Source organism: Atheta coriaria, unplaced genomic scaffold (assembly GCF_025399875.1).
Source record: "Atheta coriaria isolate IRGN ID8LTWV9N9 unplaced genomic scaffold, Caltech_Dcor_3.1 hic_scaffold_8_pilon, whole genome shotgun sequence".
Classification (NCBI taxonomy): Eukaryota; Metazoa; Arthropoda; class Insecta; order Coleoptera; family Staphylinidae; genus Dalotia; species Dalotia coriaria.
This window is the reverse complement of record NW_027045450.1, coordinates 7,852,457-7,874,764: the sequence shown is the minus strand read 5'-3', so window position 1 is coordinate 7,874,764 and position 22,308 is coordinate 7,852,457. Positions and strand designations below refer to the sequence as shown.

The following is a 22,308-nucleotide window of genomic DNA, read 5'->3' as shown; positions in this document are numbered from 1 at the left end:
GACATTCAAGTGCACATTTGTGTCGCTTTAGTGAGAACGGCTATTGCCGCAACGAATGTAGCGAAACTTTTCGTGTGCATCAAGTAAGCGAGTCAAGAATGAGACCAGAAGTGATATTAGTTGACGTGTGACGTGCAGGGTAAAATGAAATAATATGAAATAAAATGTTCTAAAATCACACGAGCAGCCCGTGATGATCTAAAGAGTACTTGATACTCTAATGTGCATAAACCACGCGCCGCGTGGCAAAGTCACACACTACCTCGACGCTAAGACCGTCGATTAAAATTGTTCTTGGCTTACAAACAGAAGTTGCTCTTGTTGTGGCATTTCACGGATACTGACGTGTTGACGTGCAAAATTAATTTTCTGCACAAACCACGCGCCGTGACGCCACACATTGCCTCGGCGCTAAGACCGTCGAAAAAACTTACTTGATCACACGTAAATTAGTAGTGTAACATGTGAGCTAATCATTGGTGTGATTAGTTGTGTACTGCTGATCATTGAAGTGATCATGCAGGGTTGCCAACCATTGGTGTGGTTGTGTAACATGAGAGCTAAACATTGGTGTGATTAGTTGTGAACTGCCAACCATTGTAGTGGTTGAGTAGAATTTCCAACCATTGTAGGGGTTGTGAAATTGGTGCTACAAATCATTGTAGTGATTGTGCAGGGTTGAAAACCATTATAGTGGTTTTGTAACATTTTATTTCAGGTTTGTGTGATTCAAATCTATTAGTTGTTTATGAAATGTAATATTGCTGCATATGAAAGAGATATGACAGAGGTGTACTCAGAGATGACCGAATAATTAAAATATTTAAACAAGATTCTGAGATTTATTTTGTTTTACAGAATAAGCCACACGAGGACGTGTGTGTGTGTGTGATTTTTTCTACTTTTTTTTCTCCTAACCTCAAAAAAGTTATGGGTGGAAAATGGGTTATTTATGTTATGAAATTTCGGTTTCGGGCAGTTTCGGACAAGAAATCTAGTTTCGACTTCATTTTTGGTTTTGGCTAAACTTTCAACCGCGCCGAAACTTAGTGTTCGTGAATTATCGTGCGTCGTTCGGCTAACTCGTGGTCACCACTTGCCATCTCAGTTCGCACATAGATACATAAATAAATCGTACTATATTAAGTATGAAGTGGCTAAACGGGGACGTTACCATCGAGTGTTTAACAACGTTTAGCCACGTGATGCTTACGCTATTTTTTCTACTTCGACTCAAGTTCCACGTTTTAGTTTTCGTATTTCAACTTGTGTATTTTAAATAATCGAAATTTGCTTGCAGACTACTATACATGATTATACCACCCAGCGCGCGGGGCCATGTGGCGCATCGGGTCATATCGTGCTGCTCCGACACGAACATCAGCAACTCCGTAGGCAAATGCGCAGCCGCAAGCTCCGTCCCGAACATAATGCACGTAGATAATGGATATTACTCACGATTTGGCCGCCAATATAGAAAATACCACTTTTTGTATCTAAAAAAACGTGAAAAAAAAGTGGAAGTAAAGAAATATGTTTATGTAAGTAACAGTTTCGGATGAAAAACCAGTTTCGGTCGATTTCTAATTTTAAGTTAATTTTTAGGAAGTGGTAAATATTATAACCTCGAAAATTGGGGTTAAGGGGAAATTTATTGAAGACATCTATATATTTATTTGCTAAACGGTTAATTTTTACCTATAAACATAAACTATAAATATTTGTTATTATTTTAATATTAACCAAAAAACAGAAAATTTAACGTTTTTCAAAATAAAGTACTGGTTTTATAAACATAAAAACACAAGTTAAGACCAAGAACCAGTTCATTTTCAACATTCTAACCTCACTTTCTTAACATAACCTCAAATTTAACCTATTTTTGATATATATTTTGCGTGACCGGACTTTTGCTCCTAAGACGATCGCTCAAACGACAACTAGGTACCACAGTCATAACTGCGCACACGGACAGTTGCTCACAGGGCTTTTGCTCACATTGACAATTGCCCACAGTGACGTTTGCTCACACGGACAATTGCGCACATGGACAATTGCTCACTATTTAATTTTTTAAAATATTTTTTTAAAACAATGAATAATAATTATGAAAAAATGTATATACAAATATATAACAATTAAGAGGCCTCGCTAGCACGCTAATAGTGTTTGATTATTCAAATAAACTATTTGTTCATTCTGTCTTAATAGTACAGGATCCGGGGCCTATTTTGTCACTTGATTACTATCAAGCTAATTTTCCGTGAGTAGCTTCATTTTGATAAGACGCCCAACAATTTCCTGTGCGAAAATTTTTGATTGTGGTAGTTAACAGAGGTATCAATGATAAAATATGTCGATTTGATGATTCTCAAATATTAATTACTAACTGGATTGTTTTTTATTAAATCTTAAGATAATTATCTAAATTATTTGAAAAAATATTTGTCCTACAAAATCTATGGTTTCATCAAAGAGTCCTCCCCCTCCAACATGTATTGATAACGAGATCACCAAAAATTATTACTAACCAGCTGATTTTTTTTTTATTACTTAGTTAATATATATATAATGTCACGGTCACATTGTCCTACAAATTCCGTGGTATGTTATCCCGGTATTATTGAAAATTAGTAGTGTTAAAAAAATGGGAAGGTGTTGTGCTATTCCAGGATGTTTTAGTGGCCGAAAGACTAGTGAGAAGGTAGAAAAAGTAGTTTTATCCAAAGCACCAAAGGTGACTAATATCTTTGAAAAATATGTGTTATAAACAATTAATTTCTAACTAATAGCCCAAAGATTTAAAAATATGTCATAATTTCATGTATCTTGTGAAATATTGAAATATAATTCTTTTTAAAGGAGCCAAAATTGTGCAGGAAATGGAGTTCTGCTCTTGGCAAAAATTTGGAAGCTAGCAGCTATATTTGTGAATTATATTTTAATCCAGAGGATGTGATTAAAACTGATCGAACGGTTCTAAAAGATGGTAGTGTACATGTACATGAATTTCAAAGAGTTCATTTAAAGAAGGAAGCGGAACCTAAGTCTAATATTATTAGTGATAGCAACGAAAATATAATTGATATAGATATTGTTGATCATTCAATAATTGGTGACTGCAATCATAATTTAGGGGAGACAATAACTATACATGAAATTATAAATGAAGTGATTGAGCCTGAAATGTAATGTAGCCATAGTAATGTAAGTATTTAAAGGAGTACACTACCGCATAGTGGCGCGCTATATTGGCGAATGTTTGGTCCCCTAGATCGTGACCATTAATTTAACATGACGTTCGGACTCCTTATATCTATACTTCGTGGGGTAGTCAATTGGATTTGATGTTGACGTAGCTGTTGGTAATACAGTGTCATAATACAGTGTGATGGTACTATAGTACTTAGGTTTGAGCTTCATTGCTGGAATGCTAGATGGCGTTAAAGTAGTGAAATAACCGGATACAGAGGTATTATGGACTAAACAATTTCTTTATTTTATTTAAAAAATATTTTTTTTATTAAATAAAAAGTAGCCTATAACCTTTCGGGGACCACTAAAAATATGTGTACAAATTTTCATGATGATCTGTTAAGTAGTTTTTGCGTGAAAGCATGATAAACATCAGAACATTCGCATTTATAATATTAGTAGGGATTGTTTTTTAATAAATATAAAAAAAAAATTAAATTGTGAGCAATTGTCCATGTGCGCAATTGTCCGTGTGAGCAAAAGTCACTGTGGGCAATTGTCAATGTGAGCAAAAGTCACTGTGGGGAGTATTCCCTGTGAGCAAAAGCCCTGTGAGCAACTGTGCGTGTGCGCAGTTATGACTGTGGGCAGTTGTCGTGTGAGCGATCGTCTTAGGAGCAAAATTCCGGTCACGACACAGGTTCCCGTGTTTTTTTTTGATAAATTTTGATATTTGATATATTGATGATATATTTATTTATTTAGAATTTACAGTGGAATCCCAGTAATCCGGACACGGCTTCATCCGGCACCTCTTGTAATCCGACATGGTCATATGCCATATGTTTGTACTTTAGGATTTGTAATTTGTCGGATTACAAGGTAATCTTTTGAAAAAAATTCTAAGGGGTCTTAGGCAGTTTTCTAAAATCCGACAAATTCGCTCATCCGACCCTGCCCTGCAAAGTGATTGTCGAATTACCGGGATTCCACTGACTCTAATTTATAAAAATTTGACTAATTTTACATAATTTTGTAAAATTATCACCGCAAAATAATCACCGTTATATTTAAATACACTGTGTGTTTAAATTTTAATTTTTTTATTTAAAACAGGCAATAAATGTATAATTTATTAAAATATTAATGATAGAAATATAAAAATATGTTTTTGCTAAATAATTTGCAAGTCTCCAACCAAACAAATATTTACATTCGCTGACATTAATCAAATGCCTTTTGCTTTTTGTTGCACGGTACAAAGTTTACGACGCTCGTAGAGAAATTGAATGCACGAGTAGATTTTTATTCGTATATATTGTCGCAATGATCTATCAACATTGACTCGAATTTCAAACACAGTTTTATGTATATATGTAAGTGTAAAGCAATTAAAATGCATTAAAAGGAAGCACTACTTCATGCTCATGTGATTGCACAACCTTCCGTACCAGCCTGGCTCACATATACACGCGTGATCCACACACGTGCCGTGTTTACACGCCAGATCACAAACACTTCTGTGCGCCATTGCCCTGCCTATTTCGCAATGATCCCCACCGAAACCCTCGGGGCATTTACACTTGTTAACACCACGACACTTTCCGCCATTGTGGCAAGCAATAATACACTTCGAATATTCACAGTGTAAGCCGTAGAAACCCTTGGGACATTCACATGTGTCTTTTTGGACGCATTTACCGCCATTGAGGCACTTTTCTCCACAAATCCCACCTTCGCAGTGTCTACCTTGGAAGCCTGGTGGACAACTACACACACCAGGTGAGGTACAATTACCTCCATTGAGACATTGCGGATAACACAGCGCCGTGCGACAATGTTGGCCCATATAACCCTCGGGACACTGACAAATCTTCTCATGATTACACCAACCACGATTGGCGCAGGTTTTGTCGCATTCCGGATCGGGTCCGCGTTGGGAACACTCCTTCCTGAGGTTTAACCGCAGAGGAGTGCCATTTAACGGACGACCTTTTCTACTTTCAATCAATAGACCTATACTAAATGTGGCTATACCGGAACTATTACCAATACAAGGTAAAAGTATACTAAATTCTTTCGGGCGACGTGGTACCCTACCACGGATCTTGATAGATATAACTGGAGCTTCCAAAATGTCCTCATCGTACGACTGCAGGCGGTCAAAGTGATAATAATACTTTTTCAGCCCGGCTTTCCAAGTGAAATTCACGTAGCCCACTTCAGCGGGTATTACTGGCATCTGCTTATCAAAATTAGGGTCCAGGATGTATGGCAACACATTTCCGTTGAAAATCGCATAGACATCCATTACTTTTCCTAAAAATACAAATATTACCTATAATTAATACCTATTTACGGATTAAATTTTGGTTTTTCAACTTACCACTAAACATCCTGACCTGATTCTCGTCGATCCAAAGCGCAAGATCGCCATTATTCCTCGCATCGTTTTTAAGATCGTTCCTGGCCAAAGCGATCCCGGCGATAATGAGCAGAAGATAAGACACGCACATTGTGTGGACTGGGACTGGGACGAACTCTTGATATGGAATGCGGTACCTCCTTCCGCGATCAGCACACCGCAACGGCTGCGATTTTCATCTTCGCCGCTCGCACTCTCCGCCCAAATAGCACCACCCGCATCCTAACCACATAAAAGCAAGCAAACGAAACGTTAACAAACCGCAAATCACACAAATCCAAACAAATTGATTGCTTTTCTAAATTTGCCAACGTTGACTGTGTGAAATTTACGGGTAAAACTGTTTTTACGACTGTTTATCTAATGCAACATGCGATGCGTGAAGGTCGAATGAAAGCGTCGACATGCACCCGCGCTACTTACTGAAACCGAACTGAGCTATTCAGCAAAAGTGACAAAGCGAGGTGTTAAAGCTGCGCGCAGCGCATGTGTGCAGTTGGGTTGGTTTTTCGAGTGCAGAAGCGTCGAACAGACACTCGACCCGACACCAACACCAATGACTTCTAAACCGTGTTAAACACGCGGTGTGCCATAGAAGAACGCGGAGAGACGAATAAAAGAAGATAAAACTGGTGGAAAGGTAAGGTGGCAAGTTGCCACTGTACAACCGGTAGCTGGTTTTGATGGCATCTTGTCGAGTTTGCACAACGTGCAAAGATTCCAAACGAGATCCAATCAAGAACCGCATTGTTAAAGTCGTAGAAAATACCCAAAAAAACTCAACTAACACATTACGCACAGGTAGAGGTATACCTTCAAGATATATTCAACTGTTTCTTGTATTCAAAGTCAATTTTTGACCAAAAAAGCGTTCAGGAAATCGTAAAAAAAATTAATACTATTATAATATACAATAACTTAATCATATAGGAGTAGAATAGAGTTATTTCGGGTGCTGCTTCTTCAATTTTTGTTTGAGTCTTAATTCACTCATAAAATTACTCGTATGTTTTGGTGGCGGTGGTACCACATCATTTTCTCGGCGTGATAATGTAGATGGTGATGGTCCTGCTTCCTCTGCATTTTCTGGTATACTCTCATAAAGATCTTCAGTTGGATATCCATTTGATGCATAGTTATAAACAGCTTCTGGAGGTGTGCCAAATTGTTCAGACTTTGATTGTGTTTGTGTTATTTGCCCCACAAACTGATAATCGTCAGAATCATCTTGTGGTGATAACTGTGTTGCTGGTAATTGATGAAGTTGTTGAGGTGTTCTTGGTGACGGAGGTTGAGGATACCCGTTGATGTATTCATTGTTGTTTTTTGATTGTACATTCACGAATTGATATTCATCGCCGTCATCGTCTTCACAAGGAGTAATTATAGTAGAAGCAACTGGAGTACGTTCCATATGAGTTGACCTTGTTGGTACCCGTGGAGGTGTGCGTGGAATTCGTAGAGTGTTGGTCATACTTGGCGGTTCCGGCAAGGGTATTCCTCCCATCGGTGATTGATCCCTATAAAAACCAAATACATTTAATAAAACAATCATTTTATTGTTAAACAAAGACGTCTTACTTTCGGTTCTGATCAATATCTGCATATTCATTGCTGGTATTACTCTCAAGCGAAATATGTTTGGCTTTATCGACAGTCAAATGGTGTGCTTCTAGTCCCAAAGACTTTTTGTAGTTGTCAATGTCACTAATTGCAGATATCCACTGCAATTTTTCTTTTCTCGTTTTAGCCATCATCTTGATTAATAAATAGGTGTTAATATAGGTTATATTACAAAATTTAAGACATTTAACTTACAGTGAGTGTTTTTTCAGCAACGTATAGCACAAAAGAATTGCCGGTTTCGCCCAACTCCATCGCTGTGCAACTCTTTAATGGGTAGGTCTCCAGAGCTTGAGTTTTCTTATTAGAATTGTAGAAGAGAAGCCACTCGTCGAGCAAAACGACGAAGTACTCACGATTTCCTTTGAAGATCGCGAATATCATCGATTCTTTGCGGTGGAGCAAACCGGACTTGACTGGATTTAACTCACTCACTAGCGCATCTAATCAAAACCCAAACAATAAAAATTATTAATAATTATCTCGTTATCATCGAGTAATTATCAAATATTACTTTTATAAGGACATTCATTCATTTCGTCTTCATCCTGAACATCATCAGTAGTAGAATAGAAAACTTCCTGTGAATGTCGATGTTGTTTAGCGTCTGGCCCGACATATTCGTCCAGCATCATGGATTTCTTGCTCATATCTGTGTAGTTATTCGCGTCTGTTATCTGCATAAGTTTCGCGCGATTGCTGACATTGCGCACGTTCGCCGCAAGATTCAACGCTTTTGTTTTTAAATCATCATTTGTGACAGTTCTCAGGACATCTTTGTTAATAAAGTCGTAGACTTCTGTAATACACAACAAACAAACACTTATAGTTATAATTCTTATCAGTGTGCCTGCATTTTATCAGTATCAGCCTACGTGATATCAGTTTTTGCATCCTGTGTGCTTGACATGTAAAAAATGTTACCGCTGGGAATTACTGCGAATTTCTAATAATTCTATTTATGAATAGTTATAAATTTCACTTACCATTGAGTACCATACGTAAAGTATCCATAAAATCCATTGCGTTGTTGAATTAATGACAAAAATATGCAGTTTTATAATTTTTGTGGTTTGCGAATATTTCGCTGAACAATCCACACCCAAAACTTCAATGCAACTGATTGGTTGCTTGTGATGTATAGAGTTAAAGTCGTACGCGCACCCGCGTTGCGTTTCACCTCACTAATTGACAAAGTCAACTAATTGGAGTCAATGTGTTATTTTCGTGAAAAGTATAAGACGCTGCAGACTCCCGCAGCGCGAATGTCAACGTGTGACCGCGTGCAGCGCAAGCCTGAAGTGGGCGATGTTTAACTTCATTTCACTGCACTATACAATATTACTCATCGTTTGGTTTGATAAATAAATTTGTGAAATGACTATCGTAAACGCGGAATTGAAGCACTAACTTTTCGAATAGATGAGACTGGAATCGGGGCACTAAAAATCCTCCGTTTTATAAAGTTTGGTTTATCATAGGTTGTTATCTTAGATGGCAACCTAATCAGAAACGTGTATTTGTTTTATTTATTGATTTCAGGGAATTGAATGCGTAATTTTTAATATTTTACCGAATAAATAAGATATTGAAATAATCGGTGATATACACATGTGTCTAGGACATTTTTTTTTATTTTAAGAGAATATATGTGCGTAGTTTATTCAAAATGCTACGCACATGTTTTTATAGTTTTGAAAACAAATAATTGATTATTTTTAGTGATAAATGAGTTTATAAAAATTAAGATGGCGGTGTGTATTGTTTTTAAGGAAACACACGTGTTGTAAGGTTATGTAACGGAAGTAAGATGGCTGCCACACGACACAAATTTTATTTTTGTTTCTAATGTGTGCGATAGCATCAGTCATGAGTTCCATATCCTGTGTTGTTGAATATGTAAAATAATGATACCTATCCTGCCATTTTAGAAATCGTCAATGACAGGTGCGCCAGACACTCGATTTATTCCCATAAAATTAATTAAAAAAGATCAGCCGATCGTATTAACCGCATTATAATATTATTCAAGCATCTGTGTCCTTTTTCCTCTTATCATTTATCTTACAAGTATGAAATTGCGTCAATCGCTAAACTTGAAGTAATTTTTGAAACTGTCCATTAATAGAATTACCGCTCAAACAAAGTTCACTAAAATGATATCATGTTTAAATTATGTGTGCAATTAATTTTTAAAGATTTTAATATAATATATAAATTAAAGATGGTGAATTTTAGAAGTACTTAATCGCTTTAAAACGCAGTTTTAAGCTTAAAAATCATTGTTTTGCTTCAAAAACGTGAAATTCTTAAAGACACCAATTTAATTCATGGGATTTTCTTAATTTCTGTCAATATCTTTTATTTTAAGCGTCGTTGTGTCGTTTTTCGCAAATTTGAGCACAAAAATCAAAATTTTAATATCAATTATTAAATTTTTTCGAATATCTTACCTTTGGAAGCTATACTTGTGGGGAAAGATTGTAGGGGTTGTAGTGGTTGAGTAAATCCAATAAATCTTTAAATTTATTTTTGTTCAAGAATAGAATTTATAAATTAGGTGTTTCCTTAGTCTAAATAAAATAACTAATGCAAAAAATCATTCATGTACCACGAAGATATTCAATTTCGCCGGGTGCCTGGCCGCTGGTCGCCGGCACGCGCCGCAAAATCAATAATAACAGATATAAACATTCTCAAACCACGTCCCCTCGGCGACGTCGTCGGCGGGTGTGTCGCACAAAACAACGCAGATGTAAATATGGTCAGTGTAATTATTTTAGTATAGCATATAATATATATGTATAAATAAAATGATTGGATAAAATCAAAAACAAAACATCATTTGTAGTTAAAACGCCACCGCCTCACACAACACATTTAGGTTCGCTCCAATTTTGGTAATTAATTAAATTCAATTGGCTTAGTTTAAAATTAACTATTGCATGTACATGCATTGTACAGAGTTATAAATTAGGTGAGAACAACCACGCTAGGCCGAGGCGCGCATTGCCGGCGGCCTCCGGTCGCCGCCCACGGGCGACACCGGCCCTACTGTAAAAATTTAAAAAACGTCGACGCCCGCCGCCCCAATGCGCCCTCGCGGGAGGAATGTATACACATGCAACGCCATCGCCGCCATCGACCTAGCCTGGGCTGGTGGCTCGCGACTGTCTATCAGTAGTGATATGAGAGGAGAGGTGTGTCTGTTGGTTGGTTGGTGGTGGTGGTGGTGGTGATTCGAGCCCAGGAACTAATGAGAGAAACTTAGAAAGAGATTAGTGTAAACAACGTCCGACGTTTCGATCCGACAATCATTCCCAAACGTGTGTCCATCATGCACTGCTCGGCGCACTTGTTGCACATACACACACACACACTGTCCGTCACCGCCTGTCACCCGTCTCTCGGTTCGGTCCGGTCGGTCCCCGTCCGTACTCCGCACGCATCCGGATGGGCGCCGTGGCCGGGCGCGCGCACGATTGATTGAATTGATTGATCGTCTCAGTCAGTGTGTCAGTTCGAATTCGATAGAATGTTCATAGGAATATCTGCAAAACAGAAAACAGGCATGACTACCGTGCGCCACAACAGTCGAGTGGGACGAGCACGCGCCGAGACTTTGTGTTTCTTTCTCTATCTGTAGAATTGGGGCGGGCTTGCAGAAGGTGGGATCAGAGAGACAAAACAGGAGGATAATGAGCAGACCACCGCCCGGGGTTAGTAGAGTTAGGATGGAGCAGAGGCGTCCACCAGCCGCCAGAGGCCAGGGAGGGAGTTATTGCATGAAATACTCAGGATGGTCCGAGTCTTTCTCAAACCTCTTGGCCTCCTCTTGCATGCTCTCTTTTATTTTCAAAATAGCAGCCGATTCCGTTTGGTCCTGCAAGGAAAGCGACCTTTAGTGGTTAGGTGTCAGTTCTACAGAGAAGCACAAGCACCGGCCACCGAAAAATGCCTACTCACGTTTTCGCCGGGTCCGCCGAAGCTGCCGAGGTTGTAATCGCCCATGCCGCTTCCGCTGTCCTCGCGCGGCGTACCGGGCCCGCCGTTCGCCGGCGAGTTCTTCATACCGTCCATGCCATCACCGTTCAACACAGGGCCCATCGAGTTCGGACCCATGGGCCCCATCGGCCCGCCTTCCGGCCCACCGCCCATCGGAAACTCGCCGCTCATATTACCGCCCACCGCCGGTTTCATCATCGTGTACATATTTTCCCCGCCCGAATTAGACGAGTCCTGCGGGCTGGGCATGATAGGCGTTCCGGGACCAGGCGGGCCTGCCGAACCCGGCGGACCGCCGTAATTACCAGGCGATGAAGACGAATAATTCATTGGCTACAAATCCAAAACAAAAATTACAACCCATACAACACAAAAACACTGCAAAGTACCGTTGAGGTGTTAGGCTGCCATTGTGGTCGCCCACCAGGGCCTGTCATCGACATAGGAGGCATACCAGGTCCGCCCGGACCAAGACTACTATTCGGCGGTGGTCCTCGCAGGCCAGGGCCATAAGATCCCGGCCCCAGCGGACCCATCGCAGGTCCTCGCGGCGGATTCATTCGTGGGTTCATCGGATTCATACCAGGCGGTCCTAAACAAACCAAAAAATGAATACTCCAGCCCATTTACGAATCATACAAGTCAATTGTGTAGCACAAACGACACCGGCATGCTTGCACGTTGAATGTTTCATGTTGATCATGAATCACAACAAAAATAAAGAAGCAAAAAGGCAGTGGCAGTGGGTGTAAACATGAATGTCACCTGAGAGTCACAGGAAAATTATAAAATTGGTGCAGAAAGATTAAACCGAAACCATTAAATTAAAAATAAATAAACACATTGAGAAACATGTAGACTGCAAAAATGAGTGGTGGGTGGTGTTTCGTTTGAATTATTTACAGATTGACACGAGTATGATGCCCGCAGAGGGCGCGAAAGAAGAGAGTGGTGTGAAATTATTTGAGCGGCATTTGTAAACAATGAAGTGGTGTTGAATGTATATGAGAGGTGGTGAAGGAGCGCATATTTGCCTACCTTGCCAACCTACAAACTCTCCGCCTTCACCTGGAGACAGAAATAGATGCAATTACATGAGGCATATCATTTATGAGAGGTCGGGGGGCTGATCATGCACGTGTGCACTCTTGAATCAAATCGTTAATCAATTAATTTTAATATATCATTCAATAAATTGATTTTCCGGTGATCGAATTAGAGAACCAAAAGGAGAACTAAACAAAATATGATAAGATGTTTGATATCTATAATCAATAAAAATTTCTTTTCGTGGTTGTCGTCTCTGATGCTTTGAGCAAGTGAAAACTTGAAGAGGAGAATAACTCGAAACCTACCTTGCCGTGTCGGATCCATGTTGTTCTGCATCATTGGTTGTCCGGGAGGCTGCAAACATAATCATTGAATCGTTAGCAAATTAATTGCGCTCGCACGCACAGCGAGAAGAACAATGTACACGCAAGCGGATGAAAGCAGAACACAAAACGCGTCGAGAGTATAAACAGAAATAATGATGATCACAAAACACGTAAAAGCACACGCACAAGACAACAGAGGAGAATAGAGAAGAGAATATAGAAGATAAAAAGACGTAGAGAGAAAGCGAGAGAGAGAGAGATTACATTGATTAAGACACTTACTCCATTGAAATCACTGCCTATTTGAGGCATTCGCACACCAGGTCTGGGACCTGCGGGATATCGTGGACCCATGAAAGGTTGCGACGACATCATCTGCGAATGTGGGGGTGGTGGTTGCGAATGCGGGGAGGGTTGACTTGATGGATGTGTGGGGGGAGATGGTCGCATTGTTGAGTTCTACAAATGCAAAAAGAAAATTTCACATGAAACCATTGCGCACGAATCGAATTCAAAAATTATTTTCTTTTCTTTACTCAAATTTTGTTAAATCTACTACTGATACTACTCAAAAACTACGACAGGGTATATACGAGGGTATAATCATTCAAACTTGAGTTTTAAGTTAAGTTCACAAATGATTTGTTGTTAAAACACACGCGCGTCCGTAGGGAAATGAGGCACACTTAAAAGCATTTGTTAGAGTGGTTAGTAAAAAGACCATGTAGAGAGAGTAAGTAAAATAAAAGACACAGTAAGCTGGGTTCGCGCCATGGCGACGTGATACTCACGGGGAAGAAACCGGGCGGCATGGGCCCACCCGGCATTCCATCATTCGGTGGCATCTGCCCCAGTGGACTGGGCGCAGGTCCCGTATTCTAAAACAGCAAAAAATCATTAAAACCCCACTCAATACCACAATTTAAGTCAACTTACATGTGCTATTCCATTTACGCCATAACCCGAATTGACAAAACCCTAAAAACAAACACAAATAACATGAATAACGGCAATTTAAGGTCTTAACCTACCCTAATTCGAGTTATCAATCAATAAACTTATCAAAAGTTTAGTCTAGACCGCTAATATCAATGTGCAAAGTTCAAATGGCAACTATTTGATCTATCGCATCATAATTAATTGCTTATAATCATTGCAATAACTTAAACCCGCAGCAATTATTATTAATACGAAGAAATAATAATTTCTGCAGGTAAATGCATATTCCTGCTTATGTAACATGTTTATTTATGATAAAAATGTTCAAGGTTCGCGGGCGATTCATTAAAATATAAAGTAAACGACGATTTACAGTAAAAATATACGCATGTAATACAAAACTACTGTATGTACAAGTAGTCGTGGTGGGATTTGTGACGTTTCTGCAAAATTAAACAATTTTTTTCAACGCTGGTGTGTTGGTGTGTACGCGGTGTAATCTTGGCACGGTTGCTGCGCACCCGCCCGCCTTCCGCCGGTGAGTCGGCTACTCGGCTCTAGCTGCTGCTAGCAAATCGTTGGTTGGTGTGCTGTGTGGTGTTCAGCGGTCGCTTCTCCTCGAGTTGCCCACGCGAACCGTGCACGTTGCTTGCGTTGCCTGGAAACGCACGAACGCGTTGGCCCGCTGTGCACGGCGTACCTGGTCGCTCGTACGCGGATTGGTGTTGCTCGGCGAGCATACACTCAAATCTTTTCACTCTCTTGTATATACGTTGAGTAGTATTAGACTTCTCGCTCTTGCGGCGGCGTTGCCAGCATTCCGCTCGCCTCGACCCGAGTATTGATCCGCGGCGATCGTGCGCGCGTCGTGCCGGTAGGGAGAAAACGGTAGAATACCATCGGACCGGCGTCCACAGCCGAGACTCCGAGATGCGGGAAGCGCAAACGCGACACACCGCCGATCACCAACCAAATTGAAACAAACCGAAAAAATCTTTATCTCCACGAAGAAGCGAAAAAGAAAACACAACTATCACTCACATAATCATGAAAAGCTTTCGCCTCTGAAGAATGCTCGCATGTGTCTCTTCTTTCAGGTGCTGCACAATAAAGGTCCCAAAATACACTGTAATTAATACAAAAAATTAACACACCACAAACAAAAACAGCAAAAAATTAACTTACCACCACCATGAATGTAAAAATCCAGGCGGTTCCCCAAGTGTTATATTCTTTTCCCATCGAATCTAAAAATTCCAAAAAAATCAAACAAAAAATTAATGCAACTGAATTCAACAATTTAATGAGATACTGACCTCTGAGAGAAAAGTTTGTGCTGCTTTCTGTGCGCCAACGTGTAGCAAATATTCGTAAACGTACAACGCCAACCTGCGAACAAGCAAACAATATAATTATCAACTAAAACAAAACAAAAAAGAAAGCGCAGCCGCCGCAATGAAAACAGTTGAATGTTGTTGACACGAGTGAAAAGTTTCGGGGAAATTGAAGAAAACTTCGACAAACTTTTCCACACACACACCCTCACACCACGCAACTTTCGAAATTCTTCAACTTTTCAAGTTTATTTTTATTTATTTCGATTTTCAGTAAAAATAATAATAATTTTAAATGGAAAAAAATACAGCAACAAGTTTTTACGTAAATGCAAATAGAAATTTGTTGATACATTGATAGTGAGAATGTAAGCGAAGTAACCTAAACCTAAGTACGTCGTAAATGCGGTGCGATTGTGTAAAAACAACGCGGCGTGGATATTTTAAAATATTTAGAGGCCACATCGACGCACAAAACGCGATTTTCGTTCGAAATAGAACAAAATACAAACGGCGTGTAGAAGAAGTTGCCTAACTATTAATAGTTTCTTGTGCTTCGATTCTGCGTCTATTTCGGTGTTCATTTGTTTACAAAGTTTGCGAAATGCAAGACTCCCAAGGCTGTAAATCCACAGCTGCGGCCGCATTACTGTAATAAACTTTGTTTGGAGGGTGCAAAATTTACTACCTACTTTCGGCTGTGTGTGTTGACCAAGTGACCAACTAACGAAACCCAAACACTTCGTTGAATATTATTACGGCCGCCATTTGATTTTTTGCTTTTAACAATTGATTGAAGTAATGTTTACCGTTGCAGTGAATAACTGTAACTGTAACCATTAGCTGAATTTACTGTACAGCTACAGTTAGTTTTGGAATAGTAATGAATATGCATGCTACTTACTTCTCCCTGGCTTGCGCATCCGAGGGCACCGTCGATCCTTTTCCCTTGGCGTACATTGTTTACAAATTGTCCGTGCACGGATCACCCGCGCCGCACGCGTTCGATCGCCCTCGACACACTCGTCCTCGCACGCACGCTCTCGCAGTCACCTTCCGGCGTGTTGGCGTGTTGATTACGCGCCGCTGTCGTACATTCAGGTATTCGCAGGGGGAGAGATCACCGTGTCGTCTACATGGTTCGCGTAGCGGCGGCGGCGTCGTCTTCACCGGCAACCGGCCCGCCGTCTATGTCATGCTCCTTGCCGCAAACTCGCGGGTTATGATGTGCTGCGGGGTTTCCACTGTGACTCTACGCCGTGCGGTGGCCGGGCATGCGTCCTCGTCGTCGTGTGGTACACTCGCTACACTCGTCCCGTTATCTTTGCAAGTCACAAGCGGCGCACAACTACGACGGCAAGCGTAGACCGCGAATGGTTTGTTTAAATTTATTTCTGCACCGATAAACGCGTTTGCTGTTGGTAATGATACTACTACTGTTTCGGTGATTCGTCGTTGGTGCTGTGCGGGCCGGTGCGCGCACGTAGACGTAGGTATCGTTTGTCGGGCTTCGCGAGTACGGTTGTTACCTGGCTGTGCGCTTGCGACAAGCACGAACGCGCGGCTTTGGCTTGTGCGCTTGTGGCGGTGGATGCTGCGAGAGGTGCCGGGTGCAAGCTGGCAACAGCGCGCTCCGACCGGCGAGAGCCTCGGCCGCTGCGCGCGCTTCAAAACCAGTCGAACGCACTCGACCAGCGAATCATGGGCCGCGTAGGAAATATTTGCCCTTGCGCCGGCCGCATCCACGCAACAAACGCAACAAACTCTTATTCTTCTCTTGCGGGCAATATTTTCAGGCGTCGCGTAGAGACTTTCAACGCCTAAATATAGGCAACTAACTTTACACAAAATACAAAATAATCTAATATTACAAAAATATCATAATGGAAATAACTTGGGAAACATTTAAAAGTAATCTGCAAGAGTTTCATGAATTATCAGATAAAATACACGATAATTGGCAAATTTTTGATGAAAAAGTATAAATTTTAAGTGAAAATTTCACCTTAAATTTAAAATAATCAAATTTTAGGTGTTTTACACTGATTATTCAACGTATTTAATCAAAAAACTAAGAAAACAATCGAAAAGAGATGAGTCCACGCTTACTTTCGAGTATCATATCACTTTTGACGGAATTTATTCGGTACCAAAGCTTTGTTTCAACGTTTTTCGTACAGGTAGACCTATTTTACTGAAAAAACGCAATATATCAATAAAACTTGTTAATGTTTAACTCTAGATGGTTCTTTACTAATGTTAGATGAAGTTCTGAACCAATTTGAGTTCCTACCAAGTGATAACGTGTTAGAAATCTTAACACAAATGGTAATACATAAAAAACGCATAAATACCCGTTTTTAAACATGTTTTGTTGTTTAAAGGATCATCCTGTATTGCAACGGCCATTTTATTGTCTACATCCTTGTAAGACATCAGAATTAATGCAACTTACTGCAAAAAACTCGTAAGTGTACTTAAAATACTTCTTTCAAATATAAATTTGTGATTATTCAAGGAAAAACGTCCTGGTGACATGGCTAAGCACCGTGGGACCAAGTGTAGGACTACATTTAGACAACATCTACTCTCAATTAACATAAAATTGAAATAAATTTATTAAATAAGCAAATTACGTTTTGTGCCATCACCATTGCTGACGTATTGCGCAAACCCACATCTAAACATCAATAAAACACCATTGAATAACACCGATTGCTAATTTCGACCAGTTTAAAGTCTGCTTTAAACGGTAGCGACCATCTGCGGGCAGTTGGGCACATCGCAGATCACCTCGTTCGAGCAGGACGAGTTCCTGGAACGCGCCTCGAGATACTCGAAGAGAATTGGTTGCTGACAATACTGACACTCCTAAAATCCACAAAAATTAAATATTAGCACTAATAAGTATAATATTACTCAGTTTATTTATAATTTACCTTGCTACATTGTCTGCCTGTGAATGGCAAACCGACTTTAGTCCAGATCTCTTTGAGATCCGCCACTAAACGGTCCATCATCTCCTTGTTGTGATGCGGTGTTGGTGCCAAACGAAGCTTCTCTTGTCCACGCGCAACAGTCGGATAGTTAATCGCCTGCACATAGTGTCCTTTTTCTTGAATCAACAAATCCGACAACTGAGTGCTTAACATTGGGTTGCCTATCTTGATCGGGATAATATGACTCGGCGTGTGTTCGACGGGGAAACCATGACGCAGCAAAGTATTGCGCAAATAACGCACGTTGCCTTGATGAAGAGAACGCAAAGCACGACCTTCTTCCGAAGCAAGAATATCGATCGCTTTCACAGCACCGGAGAGCACCGTAGGTGGCAGTGAAGTAGTAAAAATAAATCCGGCAGCATACGAGCGGATCATATCCACTAGCAGAGAATTCGCAGCTTAAAAAAAACAAACAAAAACTTATAATAAATATGAATAAATTCAGTTATAAATGTATTACCTATGTAACCACCAACATTTCCGAAAGCTTTACCAAGTGTACCACTGATAATATCCATGTTATGCAATTGATGATCGCGTTCCCCGATACCAGCGCCATGATCCCCATACAAACCAACCGCGTGCACTTCATCGACAAATGTTAACGCTCCATATTTATGCGCGATATCACAGAGTTCCTTCAATGGGCAAACAGCGCCTGTCATGGAATGTACCGTCTCGAAAGCAACAATTTTCGGCGTTTTCACATCAACCGTCTGCAGCAATTCCTCCAAATGCGCGGGGTCATTATGTCTGAAGATATGCTTCGGTACTTTACTATTCCGGATGCCTTGGATCATCGATGCATGGTTGCCTTCATCCGAAAATATATGACAACCAGGCAAAGCCTTCGCCAAAGTGAACAAAGTCGAATCATTGGCGACAAAACACGAAGTGAACAACAACGCGGATTCTTTCTGATGCAGCTCAGCCAGGGTTCGCTCCAACTTTTCATGATACATAGAATTACCGGAGATGTTGCGGGTGCCACCAGCGCCAGCGCCGAATTGGTCCAGGGCACTGCGCACAGCATTCTTCACCTCCGGATGGCAAGACATGCCTAGATAATCATTGGAACACCAGACAGTGATGGGGCGTTCTCCCCAGGAGTACTCCAATGCAGCAGGGAACTGTCCTGGACCAGCCAGACGGTTCACCTTCTTGAAAATGCGGTAAGAATGATCCTTCTTCTTTTTCATGATCTGCTGGTGGAAGAATTGATCATACTCGAAGGAATTACCTAGCAACACACAACAAAAATAACATTTTATTATCTATGAAGTCCAATATTGATAAGATAAAAATGATTGACCTTGATATTTGACCTATGATGTCATATTATACAAAATGGTTACCTTCAGTGAGATTTTCCTTCTCTTTCTTTGCATCAATCTCAATAATGTCCTCCTGGTTGGCCACCTTGACCATTGAAGTGACTTCCTTCAAGAAAGGACAGCTTTTGCTGTCTGTGCCGGAAATTGGAGGAACAACTGACTGTTCAACAACTTCTAAACAAATTAAACACAAAAAATCAATAGCAATTTTACACCTAGATGATTAGAGAGTTAATTTACCTTGGCTTGGACCACTTGGCATACTATTCATTGTCCTGGACATGACAGGACATTGACTGCCAAAGGTCTTCAACAAAGTTGGCCCATAATTCCTCACATACGACTGAGTCAACTTGGTTAAAAATGGGCAGGGCATGTTGGAATATTGACGAAAGAAATCTAAAGAATGCAATAATATTTATAGCGATTCATCTAATGTTTTATAATTACTCAGATTGCATGTGCAATTGAGTGATTATGTAAACTTAGAGGACAAATGTTGTAACATTGTAACACTGACCTGGCAGCGCTGGCAAATTCGGGACGTGTCGTCGGGCGAAGTGCCTTCCAATCACCTAGAACAACGAAATTCTGAGACTGACCGTCGGCACACACGCAAAAGTTTCCACTGCGGGATTGGAAAGTGATTTTTGCGAATACAGTGATATCTAGGTCAAGTCTTTGAGACGTTTCAGGCTGCTGAACTTCGATTCAGTGAAGGTGCAAGTTGCGACTACACACAGCGATCGCCAATGAATGACTGAGCGAGCGGAAATTCTCGTTACTCGGACGATTGCCACTTGGCTTATAAAGGCAATCGAGTCCGACGAATACGTCGATTGAACACACGATGTGAATTATGAAAGTAATCGTTAATCACGAGTGTGGTTTCATTCCGAGGTAATTCTGACTCGTGTCCAGTTTTTGATGCATATTTGGTTGCATATCTTTTAGGCAAGATTTAAAATAAAATAAAAATTTTAATTTTTTTAAATACATTCTTGGTATGTATAGATTTATAGTGCGTTACTTTTTACATTTTACGCATTTACATTCTCCATTTTATCGAATATTTACCGCAAAAACATGATAAGTGATAAGTCATGCTCGACCATTATGCTAAGTCATGTCACTCAACTTGAAGTATCGTTCAGACTGTTTAAACAATCAAAAACCCCACATTCATGTTGTAACAAACAATTTTATAACAAATAACAAATGATAGACGTTGTTATTTTAATTAATATGCGGTTTACTCTATTTTTCTTTTAATAATACAACAAAACAGGAAGTAAAACTAAATGACCAATGTTATTATGGATTAAAAACAGAGTTTTCGTGTAATAACTTATATGACTTGCAATTTTTGCAATATTACTTACGTTGGCGATTTTTATTGCATATTTTCGGCTGGTTACGCAACAGTTAAACAGTAAACTATAAATAATTAATATGTTTGCACGGTTGCATGGCGTGAATTCATCAATAACAATCTTTTAATGATATTTTTATTTATGAATCCACTACGCTAAATATATATGACTGAATATATATATATGATATATATGTAACTTAAGTCAAGATTGTCTAGAGCCAAGAAATAAGAGAAAGTTAAATTAAAAACTGCAGACTAATCACTAAATCAGCTCGAGGCAATACTAGACAACTTATAAGTGGTTATAAGTGCCACCGAGTGAACTAAATACTGCCTATGTAGTTAAACTAGACAATAACTGTGCCTACGTCAGGTAAACGGCAATTAATTTACGTAATTTACGTCACACACGTAAATTCCCCACATTTTTATTGTATAAATGTGTTTTATGATAATTTTTAGGTTAACATAACCTAATATCACGTCTATTCAAACAAATCAATTAATTTCTATAATTTTTAAACATTTCAAGGTATTTGCAGTCATATTAAACCATTAATAATGTGTACGTCTGGCATTTTATACAATTGTGCAAGTGCTGAGATAATAAATTAAATATTTATGAATAATAATCACCTTGCAGCGCAACGCAGCAAAAAATCCCCACTTGTCCATCGTAATAAATTAAACTTTGACTTAAAACTTAAATAAACATGATTTTCAGTTATTCAAATGTGTTTTTAATAATGCATGCACTTCCCCGTTGATTATAATTTTGCATAAAAGTGAAATCAATTGTTTTAATAGAAGATTTGTTGCTTTGGACTTGTTGAACTTGTTTAACATGTCTATCGTCACTCACTGCGAAGTCCGCACACGTCTCTGGACATTTGAATCAATTTGAATATTAAATTTGGGTCAGGGGTGTATTTACTTGAGCTAATTGAGCGCGTGTATCGCGTGTCGTCTAATTAAATACCCAAGTGTAAGAGTTTGAGGTAATAAACTCAAATTAAACAATGATTAAACATGAAAATCGACGATTATCATTAATTTGACAAGACAATCAACTTTTTCTTTCAAATTTCGAATAATTTGTACTGTTTGTGAGAAAATTAAAATGAAAGTATTAATAACGTACCACTGAAGACATCATCCGAAGTAATCACACACAGGAGTTAAGTAAAGTAGTAATCCACTGATATAACTTTGCACAGCGTTGTAATTTTCGCGATTTCGAATTGAAAGCAAGCGTTCCGAATTCGATGCGAGAAGAGAAACGATTGACGCAGCAGCAGAGTTTAAAGTGTGTGTATACCTTGATATATTGACTCTTTCTTTCGCTTGCTCCTTCCTTCTTTTAATTATACTTATAGAATCAGCGGATTAGAGGTAGAGGTAGTGAGCAGAGCAAAGTTTTTGAATCAACTGCACGCCGACTCGATGTGCCAATCGTTTATAGTCCAAGCTGGACACTAGGACACCTATTGTCTGACTAATAAGCTAATAAGCTGATTAAACGTGGTTTGAATACTAAAAAATAAGTATCTCGAATTACGTTTGGGGAATTTTTATTTTAATGTTGCTGAATTTAAATTAAACCTGTTTTGTTGGGATATATTAAGTGTTTTGACTATTATTTTAGATTCAGGAAGGTTTTATTTAATTTATTTTTAAATTTCAGCCATTTTGGAAGAGAT

The 22,308-nt window shown here is 39.5% G+C and overlaps 5 protein-coding genes across 12 annotated transcripts; 1 reads left to right on the top strand and 4 right to left on the bottom strand.

The window, feature by feature from the left end:
* Positions 1-4,281: 4,281 nt before the first annotated feature.
* On the bottom strand, positions 4,282-6,201 carry LOC135797289 (protein shifted-like). Of its 2 annotated transcripts, XM_065309562.1 has the most exons (3): positions 6,044-6,201; positions 5,582-5,842; positions 4,282-5,514 (listed from the first exon to the last, which is right to left on the bottom strand). In XM_065309562.1, exons 2-3 carry the CDS (start codon positions 5,709-5,711, stop codon positions 4,610-4,612), a joined length of 1,035 nt encoding a protein of 344 aa, XP_065165634.1. In that variant the 5' UTR covers positions 5,712-5,842; positions 6,044-6,201; the 3' UTR covers positions 4,282-4,609. The 2 variants fall into 2 exon arrangements, with proteins under 2 accessions (XP_065165634.1, XP_065165633.1); XM_065309561.1 differs by having other exon boundaries at positions 5,582-6,197.
* A 221-nt stretch (positions 6,202-6,422) lies between these two features.
* Positions 6,423-8,664, bottom strand: LOC135797288 (uncharacterized). The gene is made up of 5 exons (XM_065309560.1): positions 8,230-8,664; positions 7,758-8,042; positions 7,439-7,686; positions 7,202-7,377; positions 6,423-7,140 (listed from the first exon to the last, which is right to left on the bottom strand). The coding sequence occupies exons 1-5, from the start codon at positions 8,264-8,266 to the stop codon at positions 6,564-6,566; spliced, it is 1,323 nt and encodes a 440-aa protein (XP_065165632.1). The 5' UTR covers positions 8,267-8,664; the 3' UTR covers positions 6,423-6,563.
* Positions 8,665-9,751: 1,087 nt separating this feature from the next.
* On the bottom strand, positions 9,752-15,942 carry Ssdp (Sequence-specific single-stranded DNA-binding protein). Of its 5 annotated transcripts, none has more exons than XM_065310399.1 (12): positions 15,802-15,942; positions 14,880-14,952; positions 14,749-14,810; positions 14,605-14,689; positions 13,561-13,602; positions 13,416-13,502; positions 12,907-13,083; positions 12,604-12,652; positions 12,287-12,316; positions 11,638-11,840; positions 11,210-11,581; positions 9,752-11,126 (listed from the first exon to the last, which is right to left on the bottom strand). In XM_065310399.1, exons 1-12 carry the CDS (start codon positions 15,855-15,857, stop codon positions 11,022-11,024), a joined length of 1,341 nt encoding a protein of 446 aa, XP_065166471.1. In that variant the 5' UTR covers positions 15,858-15,942; the 3' UTR covers positions 9,752-11,021. The 5 variants fall into 5 exon arrangements, with proteins under 5 accessions (XP_065166471.1, XP_065166474.1, XP_065166472.1 ...); XM_065310402.1 differs by having other exon boundaries at positions 9,752-10,794; XM_065310400.1 differs by lacking the exon at positions 12,287-12,316.
* Positions 15,943-16,171: 229 nt separating this feature from the next.
* Atg10 (Autophagy-related 10) lies at positions 16,172-17,529 on the top strand. Of its 3 annotated transcripts, XM_065310411.1 has the most exons (6): positions 16,222-16,273; positions 16,694-16,876; positions 16,930-17,077; positions 17,140-17,225; positions 17,282-17,364; positions 17,416-17,529. In XM_065310411.1, exons 2-6 carry the CDS (start codon positions 16,781-16,783, stop codon positions 17,498-17,500), a joined length of 498 nt encoding a protein of 165 aa, XP_065166483.1. In that variant the 5' UTR covers positions 16,222-16,273; positions 16,694-16,780; the 3' UTR covers positions 17,501-17,529. The 3 variants fall into 3 exon arrangements, with proteins under 3 accessions (XP_065166484.1, XP_065166481.1, XP_065166483.1); XM_065310412.1 differs by lacking the exon at positions 16,694-16,876 and having other exon boundaries at positions 16,172-16,273; positions 17,161-17,225; XM_065310409.1 differs by lacking the exon at positions 16,694-16,876 and having other exon boundaries at positions 16,172-16,273.
* On the bottom strand, positions 17,498-22,061 carry Alas (5-aminolevulinate synthase). Its single transcript, XM_065310398.1, has 7 exons — positions 21,750-22,061; positions 19,754-19,808; positions 19,474-19,632; positions 19,255-19,407; positions 18,360-19,139; positions 17,837-18,297; positions 17,498-17,768 (listed from the first exon to the last, which is right to left on the bottom strand). The coding sequence occupies exons 1-7, from the start codon at positions 21,762-21,764 to the stop codon at positions 17,643-17,645; spliced, it is 1,749 nt and encodes a 582-aa protein (XP_065166470.1). The 5' UTR covers positions 21,765-22,061; the 3' UTR covers positions 17,498-17,642.
* Positions 22,062-22,308: the final 247 nt, after the last annotated feature.

Coding starts and splice junctions, on each gene's coding strand:
- Alas (XM_065310398.1), bottom strand. Junction 19,408..19,473: donor GCCAAGTGGTCCAAGCCAAG/GTAAATTAACTC, acceptor TAATTTGTTTAG/AAGTTGTTGAACAGTCAGTT. Junction 17,769..17,836: donor CAGGCAGACAATGTAGCAAG/GTAAATTATAAA, acceptor TGTGGATTTTAG/GAGTGTCAGTATTGTCAGCA.
- Ssdp (XM_065310399.1), bottom strand. CDS start 15,857: ATGTACGCCAAGGGAAAAGGATCGACGGTGCCCTCGGATGCGCAAGCC. Junction 14,953..15,801: donor GATGCGCAAGCCAGGGAGAA/GTAAGTAGCATG, acceptor GCTTGTTCGCAG/GTTGGCGTTGTACGTTTACG. Junction 11,127..11,209: donor TCGGCGGACCCGGCGAAAAC/GTGAGTAGGCAT, acceptor CTTTCCTTGCAG/GACCAAACGGAATCGGCTGC.
- LOC135797289 (XM_065309562.1), bottom strand. CDS start 5,711: ATGTGCGTGTCTTATCTTCTGCTCATTATCGCCGGGATCGCTTTGGCC. Junction 5,515..5,581: donor TCAGGTCAGGATGTTTAGTG/GTAAGTTGAAAA, acceptor TTGTATTTTTAG/GAAAAGTAATGGATGTCTAT.
- LOC135797288 (XM_065309560.1), bottom strand. CDS start 8,266: ATGGATTTTATGGATACTTTACGTATGGTACTCAATG. Junction 8,043..8,229: donor TTTACGTATGGTACTCAATG/GTAAGTGAAATT, acceptor TGTGTATTACAG/AAGTCTACGACTTTATTAAC. Junction 7,141..7,201: donor GATATTGATCAGAACCGAAA/GTAAGACGTCTT, acceptor TGGTTTTTATAG/GGATCAATCACCGATGGGAG.
- Atg10 (XM_065310409.1), top strand. CDS start 16,172: ATGCGTCCTCGTCGTCGTGTGGTACACTCGCTACACTCGTCCCGTTAT. Junction 17,078..17,139: donor TTTCAACGTTTTTCGTACAG/GTAGACCTATTT, acceptor GTTTAACTCTAG/ATGGTTCTTTACTAATGTTA. Junction 17,365..17,415: donor CAACTTACTGCAAAAAACTC/GTAAGTGTACTT, acceptor TGATTATTCAAG/GAAAAACGTCCTGGTGACAT.